Raw genomic sequence first — 20,567 nt, 5'->3', positions numbered from 1 at the left:
CTTTGTTTGGGAATAATCTGATAAGAGTCAGTTTGAAAGGCCTGCTGCATTGCCAGCCAGCCTCTTTACTTCCCTCAATGGCCACTGGAATGTTCACCAACAGCATTATTAACTGCTTTTAACTAAAATCCTTACAGCCACCTTTGAAAAATCCTGCATGTCCCTACGTCAGCCACGAAATTCTTAATATGTGTGCCTACACATATAAAAAAAAAAATAAGTGCCTGGATTATAAGTTGCTAATTTGTTGAAGACGACCTAAAAGAAAAAATAGACATACGAGAACATTTATTGGAAACCAGATTTTATTTATAATAGTACTATATATATACATATATATTACTTTTTTTTGGTTGTCAACAATGTTTTTGGTTTCAAAATGCAGGTTCATTATTACTCGATAAAATGCTCACTATAGAGAAACAGCTTAATTCCTGTGACGTTAAGGACTAGGAGATAATAACGCTACCTTGTTGGGTCAGTGGATTAAAATCCAGTTGCTTGGTTGGTTATATGCCAAGAGTATTGGGCAGTGCAGAAGCAGTGACATGCTTTGACCTGGAAGAATGGGGAAAGAATGAACAATTAAAAATCAATGATGGGATCGGGCGGCGGGAAGAAGCTCACCGTAAATCCGGCAGATGCGCAGAAAAGCTCACTGGCCCTTGAACGGATGCAGAGAAAAGCTCACCGAATTTTTTTTCATTTGTTCTTAGCTTAGCGGATTGTGTATCACACGTGGGAAATTAGCACAATTATAATTCGTCACTTCATTAAAAATAATTGTCCTCTTTTTTGTAATACCCTTGAAGTTTATTGGGCATATTTACTAATTCCTCGGAAATTAGTAATCACCCATTCTGCACATTCATGATGCCACAAATATAAGTTCAGAACATGGGACACCAGTGAAAAAGAACAATTTATTGACAGCTTGACGGTGCGTCGTCGGTAGCTTTGTCAGATAAAAAGGTTTGTTTTTTGCGAGCTAATATGAACAGAGGTCTGTGAACTGTTTTGGCTCCGAAGATTGTGCGATGCCTGAGAGATAAGTAGGTGTTAGTTGATCTAATCAGTATCAACTACGCTGTCTTATTTTTCTTTTTTAACTGATAACTCCTTAGGTGCGAGACCAGCTTCGTCCTGTCGTGTTTGTTGTCTTCACTCCACTTTCGTCACATGAGCGGTTTTCATGTGTGACGTTTACCAACTCACCTCATTCAATACCTTACTATAGGTCACGAGTAATGACGGTAACAGTGTGCATCTCTGAAGCTCATGGGTGCTTTGCCATAGAAGGTCACTACCTCACAAAGGCGACGTCTGGAAAAATAAACATGAATGTCTAGAAAAAGAGCATGTTTGCGGAAGTAAGAAACCTCGATATCCTACTGATTGTTCTATCCAGTTTTCAAAGGTTAAAAAAAGCTTCAAAGAAAATTTCAGGCACTCTGTTGTTGCGCATGTACTTCAGAATTTTCGGCATTTAGAGTTTTGCTTTTCAGGTTTTTGGCGGACATTATGAAGCTTTCAAACTTTTTTCCTGTTTTCAGAGTTCATAAAGTTTTCAGTTAGGCTTTCGTTGCCTAGAGAAGTAAACCACAAAAAACACTCGCCTGCAATTATTAATTTGTGAGCAATATACCTAATAAGCTTACAAATATTACAAAAAGGGACATTTTATGTTTTACAAAACTGACGAACTTCAATGACAATAAATTGTTGTATGTTACACAGGATCCAAAAACCTTTATATGAAAAGAAGAAAAAACGGTGAGCGCTTTTCTCTGCATACGCTCCATGGTTGGTGAGCTTTTCTCCACATCTGCCGGTTTTGCGGTGAGCTTTTCTCCGGGATTCGATGGGATGCGCTCTGTTGTAGCAGTACCTGTACATCCACCAGCAGTATCTAGCCATTCCTGTGGTTAGCACTGTGCCAAACAAAATTATTTATTCTGGTGTAATTGGAACGGTTTACCTAACGGTCACTGTGAAATTATGCCAAACAATGTGTCGTTTTGTTTGATTAACCCCTTAAAGGGGCCCTGCAATCATATTTAAGCGTCTACCTTTTTTTGCGGTTTCCACATCTCTTGGGGTTCGGGCAAGCCAGCAGGCACGGAGAGAGTAACTAAATGTCAGTGCGTCATATATTTTAACCGGACGACGCGGAAACCTCCTCCACCGACGAGGGCGACCCGCGGCACCGAAAGCGCGCAAGATGTGACGTCTCTGGTCCTGGGCTTACTACAGGTCAGAGCCGCTAAAAGCTTCTTTTTAGTCGAAATGCAAAATATAAGTGGCGCGAACTGTTTCAATTATTTATAAAAGAAGTTTTTGTTCAGTATCTTAGATCAGAAAAGAAACGAATGCAGTTTTTAAAGTACGGAAACAAGAAATGACTCGTCGAGATACCCACCACCAAGCGGTGGAAAAGGCGGCGCATACTAGAAAGGAGTAGTGGGATCAGGCATCGACAGGGAAAGGTCCTCGATGTACGCGGCGGCGCTGCGGTCGTATGGACCGGAGGATCCGACCGGCTCCGACCGTTCCGAAGGCCTTCAACGAGAAGTTTTGTCTAGCGGTTTGGCCGTTTTGCGGTATGGCAGCGCAAAGTGGCTCCCATTCTGAACTGATCTTTATCCCGTGTTTGCTGTCGTTTGTGGCCAATGAAGTGTCATGCCGAATCAGTGTTTAATCGCGCAGCAAATGCAGTGAGAGCCGCTCTAGCCGCCCGCTGCATACAGCCTATCCAGAACATGCTTTAGTGGCGTCCGCCCTCTCGTGCCGTCGACACGGAGTGCGGCAGCCGTGGGCGCTCGATAAGCTCACTACCCCTCCTCTAGTTCATGGCCACTCAAGCAACCAAGGACGTCATGAGGACGGTTATTTTTTGCTTGTTTTAGTAATTTTTATTTCTCTATAACTTTTAAAATAAAGTGAATATCGAAAAAAGAAAAGTTTTACTAAGTTACTACGTTCAGTGCGCTCAGGTTTGGTGCAAATTAAAAACCAGTAAAAAAAGTCCTTGCAGGGCCCCTTTAAGTGCCACCTTTTTTTTTTTTTTTTTAAAGCAGCCTAAAAATGCCATATATTTTTATTAAGGAGTTTTAGTCCTCTAGTATAACAGATAAAATTTCAAAAGTTTATTATGCAAAAATCAGCGGCGGCAAAAAAAAAAAAAAGACTGCAATTAAAACGAGTGTGCTACCGTCTATGATCAGCACCGCAAAATACTCGGACGAGGTTAGCTCGTCCGTGGTATTGAGGGCTGCCGGAAAAACCACTGGACGAGCTGAGCTTGTCCATGGCATTTTTAGCCAGAAAGCAGCCGAAAAGTTCAGCTTGTCCAAGGCACTTAAAGGGTTAATGAGGTTTCTAGTGTTTCTAGTTTTTAGCCTGCACTTAGCCCTTCTGCCCCCAGTTTCCTCCACCAGCTTAATGAAATACCTCACGACACTGTAGATCATTGAATAAATAAATAACAAATATTTCTTCTAAATTGTTAGGCTACTAGAAACAGTATCCAAAGTCATCAAATATATCTTTGGGAGCATTTAGTTGTAAAAATGGATTAGCATGGGCCCACTAAAAGGTATCTGAAAGAGACTTAACACGACAGGCATCAGAAGACTGCTATGGCTGCACTCACTGTCTATGCTTGATGAAATTTTGATCCAGTCTTGAAGCCATGCTATCAAGTCCTTTTTGCTCAAGCCCATTGGATTCAGACCACGTAGAAAGCAAGCCTGAAAAAGTGGGAGGGCAGAAAAAGTGATGTGACATCCAGAACACAGCATGCAGCTAACGCTCCACATTGCAGAAGTCAACACTGTTGATTATTTTCCTTCTGGAGGGAGCTTCATTATGACTAGAATTTGCTATTATATGCACAATATACAATCTCCAGTAGTTTTTCTTATCTGTCGAATACGATGATAACGGCACGCTAATATGTGCGTACCAACTTAGTTGATTAAGTCGAGCACTGGCACCTGGATGATCGATATAGAACAGCTGTACGAAGCAAGATCTGTGCAAGCGTCTTTGTGGCAAAGGCAATCATCCACAAACAAGGGGGCACAACTGCTACACTGCCGTACCATCATCGCTGAAACTTGGCAATAAATCTCGGCGTTCAACATCACCAGCACAAACATAAAAAAAAACAAAAAAAAACGCTAATGTTGTGTTTGAGCTAAGTGCATCACATTCGGTAGAACAAATAAAACTATTAAAAGACAGGTTTCTTCATCCCAGCTTAATCCACGCCAGCATAAAAACAAGAGGCGATTCCCCTGACACATTGCCTTATTGGTCCCGCACTTCTCGTCTCAATGTGGTGTGAAAATATTTGGTACATTACTCATGCACTCCACAAAAGCACACCTCCCAGTGGAAGGTTACACAGGTTTCTGATTTGTCGGCCCTGTCTGCGGCTACTCTCGATTTTGGCCCGATAGTGCTGAGACAAGCTGAACCACACTTGGTCATCCTGCCGTAGACGAGACTGAGACTGACAGATGCACTCACCCATCGCAACTCCGCGACGTCCATCTGGTCGATGCCTTCACGTGCCATGGCTAGATCCATCTCGTGGACAAAGCCCCCGTGCCTCCAAAGCCTCGACCGGCGACCCAGAAAGAAGGTGCTCTTCCCGTGAATCCGGCACAAGCTGGACTGCGCTTCCAAGGAGACATTCCAGAACCCAGTGAGCTCGCTTTCCCCTACGACTGCCTGACATAGTTATCATTGTGTCACGGTTCAAAAACTGCAGTGATGGTGCCAATCCATTACTGAAGGCTGGCCCTTATTAGGCTGCAGCTAGAAGCAGTGAACATTGTGTACAACACTTTGCTTCAGGAAAGGCCACAAAAGGATACATTGAGAATTGGAGGTTCCCTGTGCTCATGTACCCACTTCTGCAAGCCGCTGCTTTGCTTGAACAGAAGATATTCAGGTAGCAGGCATAATATTTGCCTTCAAAAATTCAGTACTAAAATATATCTTGTAGAAAGTAGAAACGAATATTCTCTCATAATTTTTTTATAGTCTTCCGATTGTTCACTGCAAACACCGATCTTCTACAAGAATGCCTAACATATTTGCTCGTTACTGCTCAAGAGTTTTAGAAAAAAATGCTTCAGCTAGTTTCACAGAGGCCAAATTTTCTAATTTGGCAAAATATGGCCTTACCCTATGAACGCATAAGGGGAATGAGCTGAGCTAGTTGGTTAGTCATTTCGGGTGGAACACCTTAAAAATATTTGAGGATCTTAAAGGGATTATAAACTCATTATTATATACTTCAGTAGACTATTGCTCATAATACAACTGCGATCTGCAGTGAATGCTTTATGCACATACATCAGGTGTTTGCTTTATGCCCTACTTTTTCTGAGAGATATTTAAAACAAAAAGTGTGACATGTTTCTTCTTAACTCAGTTTGAGATAGGTCTATGCAACAAAACTAGAGTTAATATCGCCCGAGACAAACTTTAGAAAACACCACTCGGCACTATTGAAATAAGTACAAACAGACACAAAGACACTTGAAGTTTTGAAGGGATTAGAATTATTGAAGTGTTTCTCATAGTATTTACTGGTCATGTATAGTGATAATATTCTGCAGAAGGGTTAGTTGATGTAACCGGACATCAGAAGGAATGTTTTTTTTTTTTCAAAAACAATTTAGTTTACATTTTTTTGCCACTTTAAGACCCAAGTCTCCCATTAGTACTTCCCGATAATAATATCAACAATAAAATCTTAATACTGCCGAACATACAGACTGAATCTCCAAACAGTTGGAGATTCAGTCTGTATGTTCACTCTTATCTGCAGTTCCAACAATGAAGGCCACACATTTTCCGCAAAAAAGTCTGAGGACACCTAAGCACTTCTTACGAATGCGAAAGCATGAATGTCGTTCTTCCACTTCCTTCGTTTGTTTTGCGGCGTAGTGGCGTAGATGGCCACATTTTGCCGGCGGACGGCTGAGCGCGCGCTTCCGTGAAATGGCCGCACCGAGCTCAACTGTGCGACCACTCTGGAGTCTGCCCAGACAGGCTCTGGCTCTGCTGCCACAGCTCCCTCTTGTACTGGCGGCTGCGCCACTGTTTGTGCTCCGCCATCATGGAGGGGGCTTCTCTGGTGGCTTTTTTTGGAATTATGCCACATAAGAGCCAATGGGGGCCTCGTTCCTTGATGACGCGCGCCAGCCAATGGGAGCATAATCCATCAGAAATCGGCTTCACTTGAGAAAGGGGATTTTAGGCGCCGTTTGGTCAACGTTTGGCGTGGTTTCAAAGCTGATGACGTCGATTCGCGCCAAGGGACAGTTAAAGCTTTTGCATTAGAAGTCAATTTTCCGTTATTTGTGGAGGAGACTTACGAGATGCTTCCTGCTCAATTTGGACAAAGCCAGCGGCTTGGCAATGAAGTACTGCTTCGCATCGAGGATGTCTTCCACAGTGGGATGAGTTCCACTTCCAAGCTGCAAAAGTGTGGTTCAATGTGTCAGCCAGCAAAAATGCATTTGCAGAACTTCTGCTACTGAATGTGGAATGCTGAAGGGACCCTACATTCATTCAAACTTAACATTAATAATGCAATTGTGCCTGAACCTGACGCGTGAGAGTTAAATGCCTCAGATATCAATCTGGATATCGAGAACTGAACAGTGCGATATGGGTATTATTTATTAGGAATAAGTACATACCAAGCAACAATGCAACATTTATATTATGGTAGTAACTACAGTTTATCTACATATAAACAGATGTATGCAAGTACGTAGTGCAAAGGGAACGTCTAAGAAACTCCAGAAACCAAAGAACTGATGCTATGCAGTAACTTAAGTTTTCCCCAAGGTTTGTAAACAGAAAAAAAAAAATATTGCAACATACAGACCAGACAAACAAATCAACCCACATCCCAGAATTCCATTTCGACGAGACATTCTAAAATAAAGCACAAAGATATCTCGTCTAAAGCAATAAAGACCTCATTTAAAAAGCACCCCAGAAAGAAGGCATGTAGAAGGCAGAATAATGCATTTAGATTGACAGTTACATAGGAACTGAACATACCATATACAGTTCAGAATACACAGTGCACATTATTACCTTGTGAAATATCCTGAGCAGCTTCTGGCCTTCCTCACCCTTGGGTACATTCGCTTGCATGTACCGAAGCACGGGCAAATAGTTAGACACCTGTGTCAAATATACCGAAGTTCAGACCAGATCATAATAGGTAAGCAGCCGAAAAAACAAACAAAAAGAGAACACTTTTCTATGTGAGTTTCACAAATCCAACATTCTCGCCACATATGCCTGCATGTGCACCACCCCACGATGCACTCACAACGATGCTTGATAGAGGTTGAGTGGAACACACTCCAATGGTCATTCTGTCTCAGTGGCAAGAGGAATGGACATTCTTTGCCATTTTGTGGAACAATCAAAATCTTACTTGGAAATGATGTTGTAACATATCCCAGTTTCATATGGCGTACAAGTTTGTCTGCTCCTTGCGCACCTTGTAGATTTGTTTCCCCCCCAACCTCGACCAATGACAGCGCACGCTTGGCTGCCTTGTCACCCCGCATTTTTTATGTGTTCCTTCGATTGGCGTGCTCCTCCTTGCATTCTGATGTGCCAAAGACGCATTTTGGAACACTTGCTCGCTGGATGGGTTTAGGCCTCCTCGACAGAAATTACGACTTGCCCCACTTGCAGCATTAAAGGGGAATGAGATGTCGGTGATAGCTTAACAGCAGTCATAAATTTGTAACATATAAAAACAGAAAACTAGAAATGCTAGATAATGTGCGAGCAAGGAAGAAACAACCTTCTCTTTATGCGCCGCTGCGCTGCAGAAAAGCGTCACTTGTGCCAGCGCCATCATCAAAGGCGCCATACCGGTGCACCCATGCCAGAAAATAATTTTAAACTGTAATTTAAAGTTTGTGTTAGAAAGTATTTAAGGTTATCCAGACTTTCATAATATTTATAATATAATAAAGCATTGATTCGAGTCAGTATTTAGAACTGTTAAATATCTGCGTGTCGATAGGAAGGAATGCAAAAGCTATTCTGCACTGTTGAAATCTGGTTTCACAGCCACATCAATTATATACTGTGAATCCCCCCAAAACCTATGATCCTGGTACTAGTCAAACCCGTTTATATCCAACTCGCAAAAACCGTCTACCAGTTTGATATAGCGGTTAATTCGATATAAATGTTTGAATGAATGTGACAACAAACAAGCACACCACATTTAGCAAAGTCGACGCGGCTGCCCGGAAGAAAAAAAAGGCAGCTTGCTCTGCGAGCTGGCTTTCCCCGAACGTGGACGGCCGAGTTGGGGGACACCCTACTTGCAGAGCAAAACGGTGCTCTTGGCAGTTCGGGCAGGCCGGTCGACGCGGCCGCCCGGAAGGAAAAACATAGTGTCTAGAGTACCGTCCGCCGGTACTCTTGCAGAGCGTTGAAGTGCCGTCCGACGGTAGTCCACTCGGGCGTTCAAGTGCCGTCCAAAAGTCTCGCATAAAGTGAGTTCTCGAAATGAGTTTTTTGAAGCTGTAGTGTAGCTTAATGGTAAGATGTCTGTCTCAGAAGCAAGCGATCCTGGGTTCGATCCCCAGTGCAAGCTCTTTCTTTTCTTTTTCTCGAACATTTTGTTTTATTGACGCATTTGGCGATATTTACATTTCTTTTTTACGATTAACACTGGAAAAAACAAATGTTGTCGCCAAAACTTCGCCGAATAAAATGGTATGGGACTTCGTTTCCGGAGGCGCATGGGGGACAGCGGGGCTTGGCTTGCCGACACGGCCAAATGGGTCAATAATTTTGTAATTAGCGGCCGCATACTGTCGCCGCGAAGTAGCGTGAACGCAGGCGGGGGGCTGGCTTAACGAGCTCCCCAGTGATACACGCACCGTCTGACTCTTTCGGACGGCACTTCTAGGCGCATGTGAAGTGCCGTCGGACGACACAAGACACAGCCAAGAAAAAAAGCAGCTTCCTCTGCAAGCTGACTTTCCCCCAATGCCTACGCCTATGCCAATGCCTACGTTGGGGCAAAGCCAACTTCTGGGGGCAATTTTGTGCCGCTTGAAGTTTGATATATCGGTAGCGGCTGTTGTTTTTGGTCGATGTAACCATAGTTTTAAGAGTGGAGCTCTTAGGCGCCCGTTTCCAGCTTAAGCTGTGTCGGCGTCATCGTAACTGTGAGGTCACGTGACCCCCATGAGGTCACATAACCCGGTGACGTCACGTGACTCCTGTGAGGTCAAGTGACCCCGGTGACGTAACGTGACCCCCGTGAGGTCACTTGACCCCGGTGAGGTCACGAGGCTTCATGGTTACACGGACGGCGATGGCGACGCTGCTCGGAGGGAAGAGTAGCAGGCAGGATGAGGAGGTGAGGAGGAGGGATGAGTGGCATACCCTCCTCTCAGTATTTTTCCCTCCCCCTCCTCAAGAGCTGCACTCTAATTCGGTGTAACAGGGAGTTGTAAACGGCCTTCATTTTTGGCTATATATTATCACTGTAATGTTACTGTGCACAAAAATTGTTCGATATAAGGGTAGACTAGGGTGACCACCTTCCTGCTAGCGAAATGTGGGACACGCTGACCAAGGGAGGGGAGGGGGGGGGGGATTGTAAGAGAAGAACGGTATTATGTTTCGACTGCGGCAACTGCAAAAAACAACTTGATGCGCAGTCGAGCTGATGGAAGTTTACTATGATGCTTTTTAACCCGAGACGAGCAGAAGGAGGAAACATTTTTTTCCCCTCCTGCCCTAGTCTCAAATTAAAAAACATCATGGAAAAAATAACTACTTGAGGAAATTCATCAACACAAGCCACGAAATGCGGCTCTGCTAACACATTTAAAGTCCTGTCTTGTCCGAAGATACTAAACAGCTACAAATTGTATTGCGGCAATTAAGCTCAAATAACTTTCACTTTTGGCGATATATTTTAAGTTTTAATGCCGGATATGTTTATAAATGTGTAAGTTGAAAACATAAAATTGACTGCAGCAGAACTCGATGCATCAAAAGGATAGAAGAAGCAGTAAACCTGTTACGGCTTCTTGTTTACTGTCAATTCCTGTTTTTACCAACATGCTTCTACACAATTTTTAGCGTCGTGAGTTGCAGTCTTTTTGTCTTGTGTAATCTTCACTAAAGAGGAGAAAAACAATTTCCACAGGAACTTTCTTGCTGTGGAATTGTGCTGTATGCACAGCACGATTTGAAAATAATAACTAACTTATTTTTCAACTTTTGGCGAGCAATTTTTTATTGCAATATTTTGCCACCAAGAGAAGAGAGGCACAACGGTGCATGCGCGTCAGTTCTGCAAGAACGATGTTCGCTTCCCGCAATGCTGGGATAGAAAATGGTGTACTATCGCGCTTCCCCAGGCCCAGTTTTACGGCAGCGCCATAAGTTGCATAGTAAATTTTACGCCGTTGTGAAATGCGGGACATTTTGATATTTCTGCCGGGACGCGGGACATGAGCCTTCAATGTGGGACAGTTCCGCGAGTCGCGGGACGGGTGGTCACCCTAGGGTGGACACAGCCAAGAAAAAAAGCCAGCTTGCTCTGCAAGTTGACTTTCCCCCAATGCAGCAGCCTACGTTAGGGTAAAGCCAACTTCTGGGGGCAATTTTGCACTGCTTGAAGTTTGATATATCGGTAGCGGCTGCTATTTTTGTTCGATGTAACCATAGTTTTTGGTAAATATTATCACTGTAAGGTTACTGTGCACAAAAAATGTTCGATATAAGGGATAACTCAATATAAACGGGTTCGATATAGTCGTATTTGACTGTAGCATGCATGATGAGCCGGAGAGCTAAAATCTCCTAAACAATCTAACCAGCAGCTGATTTCGTTCCTAATTACAATTTAAACTATACTTTGTTGCTTCCACATATTGAAGAGCCAACAATGCATTATGTGTCAATGAAAAAATAATCCTGCATCCATTGTATTCTTGTACCTAATGCAGCCATAAAAAGATGACGGAAAGTTTCTGTCATAAGGGAATATCCTTCATGGTCATCAGACTTGGAGATGTTTAGATGACACCGCTTCTACGCTGTGTTTTTAAAACATCAAACTAATTTCAGACAAATATTTTTTTTTTCTTGACAAGGCTTTACAATAATTTTGGAGTTTTTTTCCTAGGTGTAATGTATGGGTCGTCCTAGTTCTTGAAATGAAAAAAGTGCTTGCTTTTTTCCGTTGCGTCGCAACCGAGAAGTCGACCCTCTGTTCCAAGCTCCAGAAGTGCCAGGTAAGGAGTTGCTTGGGAAAAAGATAGCTGCACAAAATATACGAAGAGTGTCCATGCTCAAAGCGAAAAAGAATTGGTTGCTGCTGCCAGAAACATTTTAATTCAGATAATAATTTCAGACCGCCATGGCATAACAAAACAGCCACTATACATTCAAGGTGAGATATACAGGGTGTTTCTTTTAATGCGAAAGCATTAACTGTTCCATGAAGCAAGCCGACGTCATCAGTTTGAAGCGCACCAAACGGCACCTTAAATCCTTTCTCCAAGTGAAGCCAGCTCCCAGTTATGAACCCAAGCAAAAAGCCTAGACAAGGGTCCTTAGTTTCCCCGATCCCAAAGGAGCGGAGTAAAGCTGATGGATTTCGCTTCAATCCTATCGGCTGGCGCGCGTTGACCAGGCTCCCAATGGCCGCTGCGAGCGTCAGTTTCAACGACTGCCGCCCCATGGCGCTGCGTGTCTGCGCTGTGAGCGTGCCTATAACACAAAGTGTTCAAGGTCAGAGCTGCGAAAAGAGCTGAAGAGCGCGCGCTCGGCCGACGCAAATACACTGCAAACAAAACACGGGAGCGGAAGAATGGCACGCATACTTTTGCACTCACAACTCGTAAGAAATGCTTAGGTGTACCTTGAGCCTTTCTTTTAAAGCTTAACAGATTTGTTTAAAAAAAAAATGTTGTGAAAGCTAAACTAACGCGGTTCGTACAGGTGAGTCATACGGCCAGGGGTACATAGTAAAGGGGGTTAATTGTAACGATCGGTTGGCTAATTAACTAAGATATGCTAATGAACTATTTAATTATTGAAAATAAACATAGGGTTCTAATTAGAAACTTGCTGAATGTCATCAAAAACCACTAAACCAGTCAATATTAGAAATATTTAGATCACAGTGGAGCGCTAAAGTTACCACTCGCATAGATGAAGCAAAGTTACGGGTGCGATAACGTGCCCGTGCGTTTTTTTTTCATCTTTTATCATTGCACCAGCATTGTGCTAGTTATACGAGCGCTAGCTTTAGCGCACTGCTGCGCTTCCCACACTTGCAAATTCTTGTTAAAAATGATGCATTTAGTGGTTTTTGAAAATGCTCAGCAAGTTTCTAATTGAAACTATATGTCCACTAATTAAAAAGTTAATTAACAAGTTTTTTTTAATTATCTAACTTACTGTGACGATTAGCCTTCTAATTAGTCCCCCTTGACCGTATAAATATCCTAAACAAACCGCATTAGCGTAGCTTTCACAGCTATAAAAAAAAAGTCAGATTTAAAAAGAAACACCCAGTAGAAAATGTACTATTTGAAGGGAAAATCAGGTCAATATTTTTTAATTTGGGATTACGACTGTTCTCAGTTAAAGTATTGAACCATGGTTGAAAGCGTTAAAAAGACATACACAAGATAGAAGACAATCACCGGCGCCTACCAACTAGCCCAACAACAAGTTCTTACTCAGTTAAAGCAGTGTCTCTTAATTGCAAGGTATGATCTTTTTTTTTTAATATTGTGTGTAGTTTTAAAAAATCACGGCTCAAAGTTTGATTTCGGGTGTCTAAGGCAAAACCGAAACTATCTGCTAGAGGGATGGCAACACAAATCATCCCCTGCTAGCCGCGACGTGACATCACAAGGGTGCTGCAGTATGCGGTACAACCAATCAACCGCAGCTCCACCGCGACGTGACGCCACAAGGGTGCTGCGCCAGTGTTCCTTGACTAAAAACTAACCCGCTTACCGCCTGCTAAAGAGGAGCGGGTCGCATCTTTTAAATTGGTTTTACTGGAGTACACGGCTTCACCTTGACGTAATATTTCGGCTGTGATCATATTTCGTGCCACTTAAGAAATATCAGTCATTTATATTGGTTTTGTCTTCTGCCGGAGTTGCCAAGAATTTTAAAAAATCCTGATCATAGCTGTATAGAACACAATGTAACCGATAAGAATGCATAAAGTTGTGCAATTATTTTTATTACAAAAACTATCATAAATTAAAGCTGCTTTTATTTCATAGAAGATTTTTCTCTAAACTGCTATTTCTCACTCATAAAATATTGATTGTAGCAGAGTGATTAAAAAGATTGAGGTACAGCTAAGCACTTCTTACGAGTTGTGAATGCGAAAGCATTTAGATCATTCTTGCTATACACGTGTTGGCGTGCTGACTTGCGCTGACGGACACGGAGCGCCATGAGGCGGCTGGTCATCGAAACTGACGCGCAGCGTCAATTTCAACGACACCCCTGGTCGACGCGCGCTAGCCAATGGGATCGAAGCGGTGTAAAAGGTGCTGTGGCTAACCAGCAAATGGGAGCTGGCTTGACTTAGAGAAGGATTTAAGAACCGTTTGGCATGGTTTCAAAGCTGATGATGTGAGCTCTCTCCATGATACAGTTAATGCTTTCGCACTGAAAGGTCACCATACATTTTTAAGAAACCCCAATGAAGTGCACGCAATGGTAGTGCTTCTTTAGAAATTATAGATTCTTAGAATGACATGATTAAATCTAGCAGCAGATTTGTCTTTATTGTGGTGAAGATTATTTTCAAGTCTTGTAAATTTAGTGTGAGAGTAGAAACTAAATCTTAACTGTTACTGGAAATTCTCCCCACACACCACTTTTTTGCAAAGAATTAGCACCGAGCAACAAATTTTCAGGTGGTGTTACCAAAATGCTATCTGTGCTTGCTAGCCTGTCTCAAAAAATATTTGTACAGCTAGTGGGCACACTCATTAACATGCCAAGCACACTCACATCAGTGGAAACATGAAGAAATTTGTGGCAGGCAAAGCTATCACAAACAGGACCGGTGCCACTTTTATAATATCTCGGGGTATCTGAAAAGCACAGAGGTGAAACGCCAAAGTTTAAAAAGGATTTTTTGCAGTGGGAATGAGCAGGCATTGAAGAGGACTTTACTAACCTGAAAATAAAGCTCCAACTCCTTCCTAGAAAGCTCGCGAACCGACTTTCCATACCGCAGTTCCTGCGATATTCGCATGTACTCTCGAATGTCTTGATAAAGGTCCCGTGTGCCTGTTGATAACGATAGCCCATGATATGGTGCGGGTGCATGAGCATTCAGGTTTGCACTCACAAAGACAATACAGCTAGCCTATAAGGAAAGTGGCTGTAGAGACTACTGTAATACACCAACCAATTCACCACAGCGCAGTCGATACCACGGAGTTGGAGCACCCAATATTCAGCCACTACGTCAGAGTCATGTCTACGTCATTCTCACGTTATGTTTGCTTTTATTTTTCAGGGCGAAATTGAACAATGACGTCATGAGTTTCTCCTCTCGCTGTTGGCTCAACGGTGCCCACGTGATCACTCTAACACGGATGCGTTAGTTAGCACTGCCCTGTGCGCCTCTTGGAGCCGAGAGCTGCTGAGCAGTCTGTTTCGTCTCGCCGCTGTTGTAGATTAAGAATGTTTTGTTTACGATACGAGCGCGGGCAGCATCTCCGATGACTAACTGCGATGCCTGGCAAAAGATCCATAGGCTCACAACGTTCTTTTGCTGCCAGCTCGAGCTACCAGTTGACCAGCCCGGAAGTTGTCTTTCACAGGTTCCCACACGACAGTGCACATCTGAATGTGTGGACGGACATCCCGTGCCGGTGGAACTCCGGGAAGCCGTTGTCGCCAAATCGCAAAACAATAATCTATTCCGACTGCTTGTGCTAACCACACTACCGTATTTACTCAAGTAATAGCCCCACTGTTTATGAAGAAAACCTGAGGGTTCGCTTTTCCGCGGAGCACGCGGATTGCCAATCACCGTGATCGACAGCATGATTCCAGCTGTTTACAGGACTGAGATAACGTCTTCGCGCAAAGGTACCATCTGTGAAGGTTGCATTTGTATGGAGACCCGTGTTCTTGATCTAGTTATTCCCTATGTGTGCAACGCGATGATTGGCTGTACATGTGCTTAGCAGGAAAGTAGACACAAGGGCCTTGTTCATAAATATTGCGGCTATTACTCGAGTAAATACAATAAGTAATTTGCTGCTACCAGCTAAATAGAGAAACGTGCCTGAAAATATCAGTTGTGCTGTGAAACCAAAGAATTAATAATAATAATAAGAATAATTTTATTTGCACATACTGGAATGGGCACATGTGGTGATGTGCAGGGCTGGAGCATACTTTTGACTGCATTCATAATTTTTGCTGAATATTTTGCTATTGACAACAAACATGTAGACTGCCATACAGCTTCATAAACATACACAATTTAGGCTACTAAAGCAGGAGACACAGGCATGGTCAAACGACCACCGCATCGGTCGCACCATGCGCCGGGCGTTTCCCAGTGTACGAGCATATATGTCTCGCGCCTGTAGAAACCAGGTGCGAAGACTCAGCTATTTTCAGTAAAATAAACTTGGAGCTTTATGTGCCAGACCTATGAAGGGTACCTGGCACGCCCAAGCGCAGGTCTGATGATTAATTTGGGCCACGTGTGGATCTTGCGTGTAACTGAGATCTCAGTTACACGGCGCCTTCGTGACAATAAGCCCGCGTCCAATTGTGGGCATCGTCGAGATTCCAACCCGAAGCGCAAGCTGGGGTTGCAGTGGTGCAGACGTTGTCGTATGTTGTAGCAAACTACATTGGCGAAAATAACGGAGCAGACGAAACTTGCGCTTTGCTCTACGTTCACCTGCCGTCGCATAGAGGATCACGTGACCTTCCGGACCACATGGTTCAGCGTGACGTAGACATAACTCTGACAACACGAGATCAATGTTGCCTGTCGCAACCAAATTTTCGGTTTCGGTATCTACTGATGTTTAAACTAAGATTACAGAAAAAATATACCACATTTCGCGAATCTGAAGACATAGGGCTGTTTAGTAGTGCTTTGGGAAATGGATCGCATGTAAGCGTAAAATTTTTGGAATTCAGTGGAGTTGCCCTTTAAAGCAACTGCGCTGCTCTCTTCAAGCCCGCTTTACGCCGCCACTCTCACATCAAGCTTCCCTAGGTGGGTAGAGGCTCAAATGACAAAAATTCCCCTTTTCGTCGTTTGAGCCTCTAGCCAATCAGACGTAATATTGTCGCTTCCGTCTCTATTTAGGAAAAACGAAACATTTGTCGAACATAATCCCCCTATCCGGTGTGGGCTGCTGGCGCTACATACGTTTAGACGAAGAGTGAGCGCTAAGCAATGCATAATTTACTTTTGCAGTGAAAAATACATTGTAATGTTTTTTAGACATGCTGCACATACAGATTAAAAGTGCATGGTCATGCACATTCCCTGCACTTGATTAAATTGACTATGAATGCTATGATGCAGCATTTTCGGTGCTCTCAATTTCCCAATTGACTCGTGGTGACTGCTGCGCTCGGACTATGGTGAAACAGAAACGTGCCCCCAAATCCCAGTGAAACCTTTAAAGGGATACTTCAACGAAATTTGAAATATTCCCGCCGTGTTCAAAAATAGGTTGAATATGATTCACAATATCCGTAAATGACAATCGCACGTTTGTATTTTGAGCCTGGTGGCTGTATTTTTCGTTATAAACGGCCCACTCTGGCAAGTGCTCGGAGAAGGCCCAGCGGAGACCACGTGACATCCAACGTAATCGTGACGTAGGTCGTCTCAAGACGAGCAAAGCTACGGCGAGGCTGACGTCGAGAGGATGGCCTAGTCGTTCCAGCCACCGAAGCGGCTGCTTTTGTACGAATTTTGAGTGACGGGTTAATCTTCTATAATCTTGTAGGGGGACAATAGCGACTTCTGCGACACACAAAAGGCATTCTCGGGAAGAGGGGAGTTCCTCCTGCCCCTCTTCTCTCGTCGTGGCCGGAGACGAGACAACCTCCGTCACTAGCTGTCAAGGTTCCTAGACGGGCATTACAAGCGAGGCGTTAGCGACATCCACCAGGGGCTCTTTGAGAATTGTTTAATTCGTTTTAAAATTCCTTTTCGTGACTTTTTTAACAAGATATTGGTATGTTCGATTTGATGCGGCTTTTTTGAACACATATAGACCAAAAAATGAGCGCCGAAATTTCGTTGTAGTATCCCTTTAAAGTGACCACAGAAATCGGCTTGGTAACGCATCGTGCCACGATTTACCAAATAAGTGGCTGAAGCTGGTGAAGACATTGCATCAAAATTTTAAAGAAGAAGCTGTGCTGAGTAAAAATAAGAAAAAAACAATAACATGTTTTTTTTTTTTAATTTATGGCATCCGTCTGCTAACTGCACACCCTCTGACTGGTGCAATAACTTACAGGTGGCGGCAACGCGGCTCCGGTGGCTTATGGCAGACCAACAGCCACTCGGTCGTGGCAAAGGCAGACAACCTTTTCAAATCAAAACTGCAGTGCATGATTTCTTTTTCATTCCCAATAAGACAATCAATGGTCAAAACAAATAAAACTGTAATGGTTCGTCAAGTAATTTCAGGTATATGTTGTCGAAGAGGAGGTCACCTCCTCTCCAGTGTTTGCTACAGTGGAAAGAGAAGGGAGGAGCTTCCACTTTACTTTAAAAGGGGCACTAAAGAGGATTCTGCGATAGTCTGTTTTTGGTCATAAATGATTTTACAGGCCCTAAGCATCCTAAAATAAAAATAATAACAATCAGGCCATGCCGATTTCCCTATTAAAACGTGATGAGGTTGGGACACACCCCTTTCAGATCAAATATATCCGCTCAGAAAGGGGTTGTCCCAACCTTTCATCACATTTTTAATAAAAAAAAATTTGGCATCATTTAATCATAATTTTTTTTTTATTTTTAGGATGTTTAGGGTCCGTACATTCTGTTATGACCAAGAACAGATGATCGCAGAGCCCTCTTTGTGCCCCTATAATCTGCCATAGACTATAGAGGAAACCTGCTATCGTTTTTCTACATTTTACTCAGGCAAGTTCATTCTTTGCAAATTTTGATGCAATGCTTCCACCACCACGCACCTCTGTGGTACATGGTAGCACGATATCTTAGGCCGATTTACGTGGACACTTTAAAGGCTTCACCCGGGTTCGAGGGCACACGGTAGTCATCAAATGCTCGATGGAAGATTTCAAACGCATCATAAGACCAGGGCCGTACCCAGAAAAAAATTTCGGGGGGGGGGGGGGGGGGGGGGGGTTTTGGGGACAACGGCGGCCATTTTGTCTTATTTTCGCCTATGAATCATGTGCAACGGTGGCATATAATGGAGAGTTATAGCAAACCGAAAAACCGGTCCCGGTTTGGTATCCGGTAGCCGACTGGTGCCACTGCGCGTGCGCAGAGGTGGAGATTAAAATTGGCTGGCTGCAAGTACACCGACCAGGGCCGTACCCAGAAAAAAATTTCGGGGGGGGGGGGGTCGGAACCCCCTAACCCCCCCTCCTGGTTACGGCCCTGCATAAGACAGCACCAAAATCAGCTTAACCTTGGCGATTAGGAGCATACCTTGGCAAACCTCACTGATGATGGCCCTCACTCACCCTCATCTTCATGGGTGAGGTGAAGATGAGTAAGTTTCAGAACCAGGAAAATTCGTGAGTGTGAGGGTGAATGAGGATAGTGAGGTCGTGAGGGGTGCGAGGACCGTGAGTGTGTGAGGGGCATGAGTGCATGAGGGGTCTGAGGCTAGTGAGTGTGTCAAGGGCATGAGTGCATGAGGACCATGACGGCAGTGAGCGCGAGCAGAGTTACGAGTGTGTGAGGGGTGTAAAGGCCGTGAGGGCAGTAAGGGGCATTAGTTCTTAAGGGATCTGAGCTCAGATGAGGTGCTTGCGTTTGCGCCTGGGGTTTGTGTGAGACGATGAATTCTCTGTGAGGCCTGATTTTACTTGTAGGCATAGAGAATTTGTGAGAGGTGGTGCGGGTATTGTGACCTCTCGCGACATCTCCCAGTACATGGGGTTGACGCTCGCCTCGCAACAATTTCGACGCGCGGATGCTTGGTGCAGTTTGATTATTGGGTAATGGGCATAACCTCACTCACTCTCATCTTCACAGGTGAGGTTTCGGGTGAGTGAGTTTCTGAACCCGAGAATTCATGAGGGTGAGTGAGGACCAGGAGGGTCATAGGTTGCGAGTGCCATGAAGGCGCGCAGTGAGGCCCGTGAGGGGTATGAGTGTGTGACGGCTGTGAGATTCAGTAAGGGTGAGTGAAGGGCTGAAGGTAAGTGTGACTGTGAGGCTGAGTGAAGGGCAGAAGGTGAGTGTAGCTGTGAGGATGACTGGCTGAGGTGAGTGTAGCTGTGAGGGCGACCTAAAATGCCTACCTCTGATTAGTGGTGAGTGTCTACTGAACAAAAAAAAAAATCTATACAGTTCTACAGCCGTGCTTCGTGTGCACAGCTGTCAGGGTTCTGATTGGCTGCTGCATGGCATCCGGACGATCTAATTGGCTGCAGCATGGCTAGAAGGCAATCTGACTGGCTAAGACCGTAGCCACGCGAGCACCTCATTGGTTACGGATTGGGCGCCAGACATGGTTCGCCACGAAGCGGCAGCCTGACGACACAAGTTGCTTACCTATTAGGAACACCTGGTGAAGTCTGTAGGCCACAGGAAACTTTTTCAGTATCATATCGTAACCTTCGAGGAGAAACTTGAGCTTGGAGACGACGTAATGCCCAGTCTTCGCGATCGGTTTGACGATACTGCTCGGGTTGTCCTTCGAGGGAACGCTCTTCTGTCTCGTCGAGATCACTGTCGTCCTGCACAATCGGGGCTAAAATCAATCATAAAGCCAACACGCTTACAAGGGAGTTATTCATGTTTTTGCGCTAAAATTAATATCACTGTCAATATAGTCGCAACCCTTCTTCGATCGAATTCCATGCCTCATTGAGTCATTCGGCGATCCGGACCGCGGTAAGTTGCGGAATTACGCACTCTTTAAGCTACAAAATTATTTTACAGGAGCACGCGCATAACCGGTTAGATGTGCTGAGAGTTCTGGAGCTATTCCAGTTCATACCTGCATCGTGGACAAGCAGAGTTGACGAGAGAAATCCAACGCTTCCGATTCCGAAACATGAACTGAAATGCCGCCATGCCCCATTGGGTTCAGTCACAAGGTGAAACAAGAAGCAAAACCGGGTGCAGAAACTAAAATTGTTAAAACTCCTCATTGATTCAAACTACTGCAACTTAAATTAGTTTATTATGAAATAAAATAAATATTTTGGTGTTTTATTTTGTGAAGTTGCACGCTATTCATTTAAATTCATTAAAATAATTTCATGCTTCGTATCTC

General features: G+C 43.9%; 1 protein-coding gene across 1 annotated transcript; it reads right to left on the bottom strand.

Annotated features, from left to right (window-relative positions):
* Positions 1–287: 287 nt before the first annotated feature.
* LOC8035239 (LETM1 domain-containing protein 1) lies at positions 288–20,374 on the bottom strand. The gene is made up of 10 exons (XM_002411152.3): positions 20,289–20,374; positions 19,841–20,025; positions 14,255–14,367; positions 14,086–14,168; positions 11,267–11,354; positions 7,129–7,218; positions 6,396–6,497; positions 4,534–4,680; positions 3,653–3,749; positions 288–558 (listed from the first exon to the last, which is right to left on the bottom strand). Exons 1-10 carry the CDS (start codon positions 20,363–20,365, stop codon positions 479–481), a joined length of 1,062 nt encoding a protein of 353 aa, XP_002411197.2. The 5' UTR covers positions 20,366–20,374; the 3' UTR covers positions 288–478.
* Positions 20,375–20,567: the final 193 nt, after the last annotated feature.

Source organism: Ixodes scapularis, unplaced genomic scaffold (assembly GCF_016920785.2).
Source record: "Ixodes scapularis isolate PalLabHiFi unplaced genomic scaffold, ASM1692078v2 PGA_scaffold7__128_contigs__length_106722199, whole genome shotgun sequence".
NCBI lineage: Eukaryota > Metazoa > Arthropoda > Arachnida > Ixodida > Ixodidae > Ixodes > Ixodes scapularis.
Note: the sequence above shows the minus strand (reverse complement) of the source record. Positions and strands in the feature narration are given on the sequence as shown.

What these genes read in the sequence shown, in the direction of transcription:
- LOC8035239 (XM_002411152.3), bottom strand. Translation starts at nt 20,365, where the DNA reads ATGGCGGCATTTCAGTTCATGTTTCGGAATCGGAAGCGTTGGATTTCT. An exon ending in TCTGCTTGTCCACGATGCAG is followed by an intron (nt 20,026 to 20,288) that starts GTATGAACTGGA and finishes CCGATTGTGCAG; the next exon opens with GACGACAGTGATCTCGACGA. An exon ending in AGTTGGAGCTTTATTTTCAG is followed by an intron (nt 14,169 to 14,254) that starts GTTAGTAAAGTC and finishes TGTGCTTTTCAG; the next exon opens with ATACCCCGAGATATTATAAA.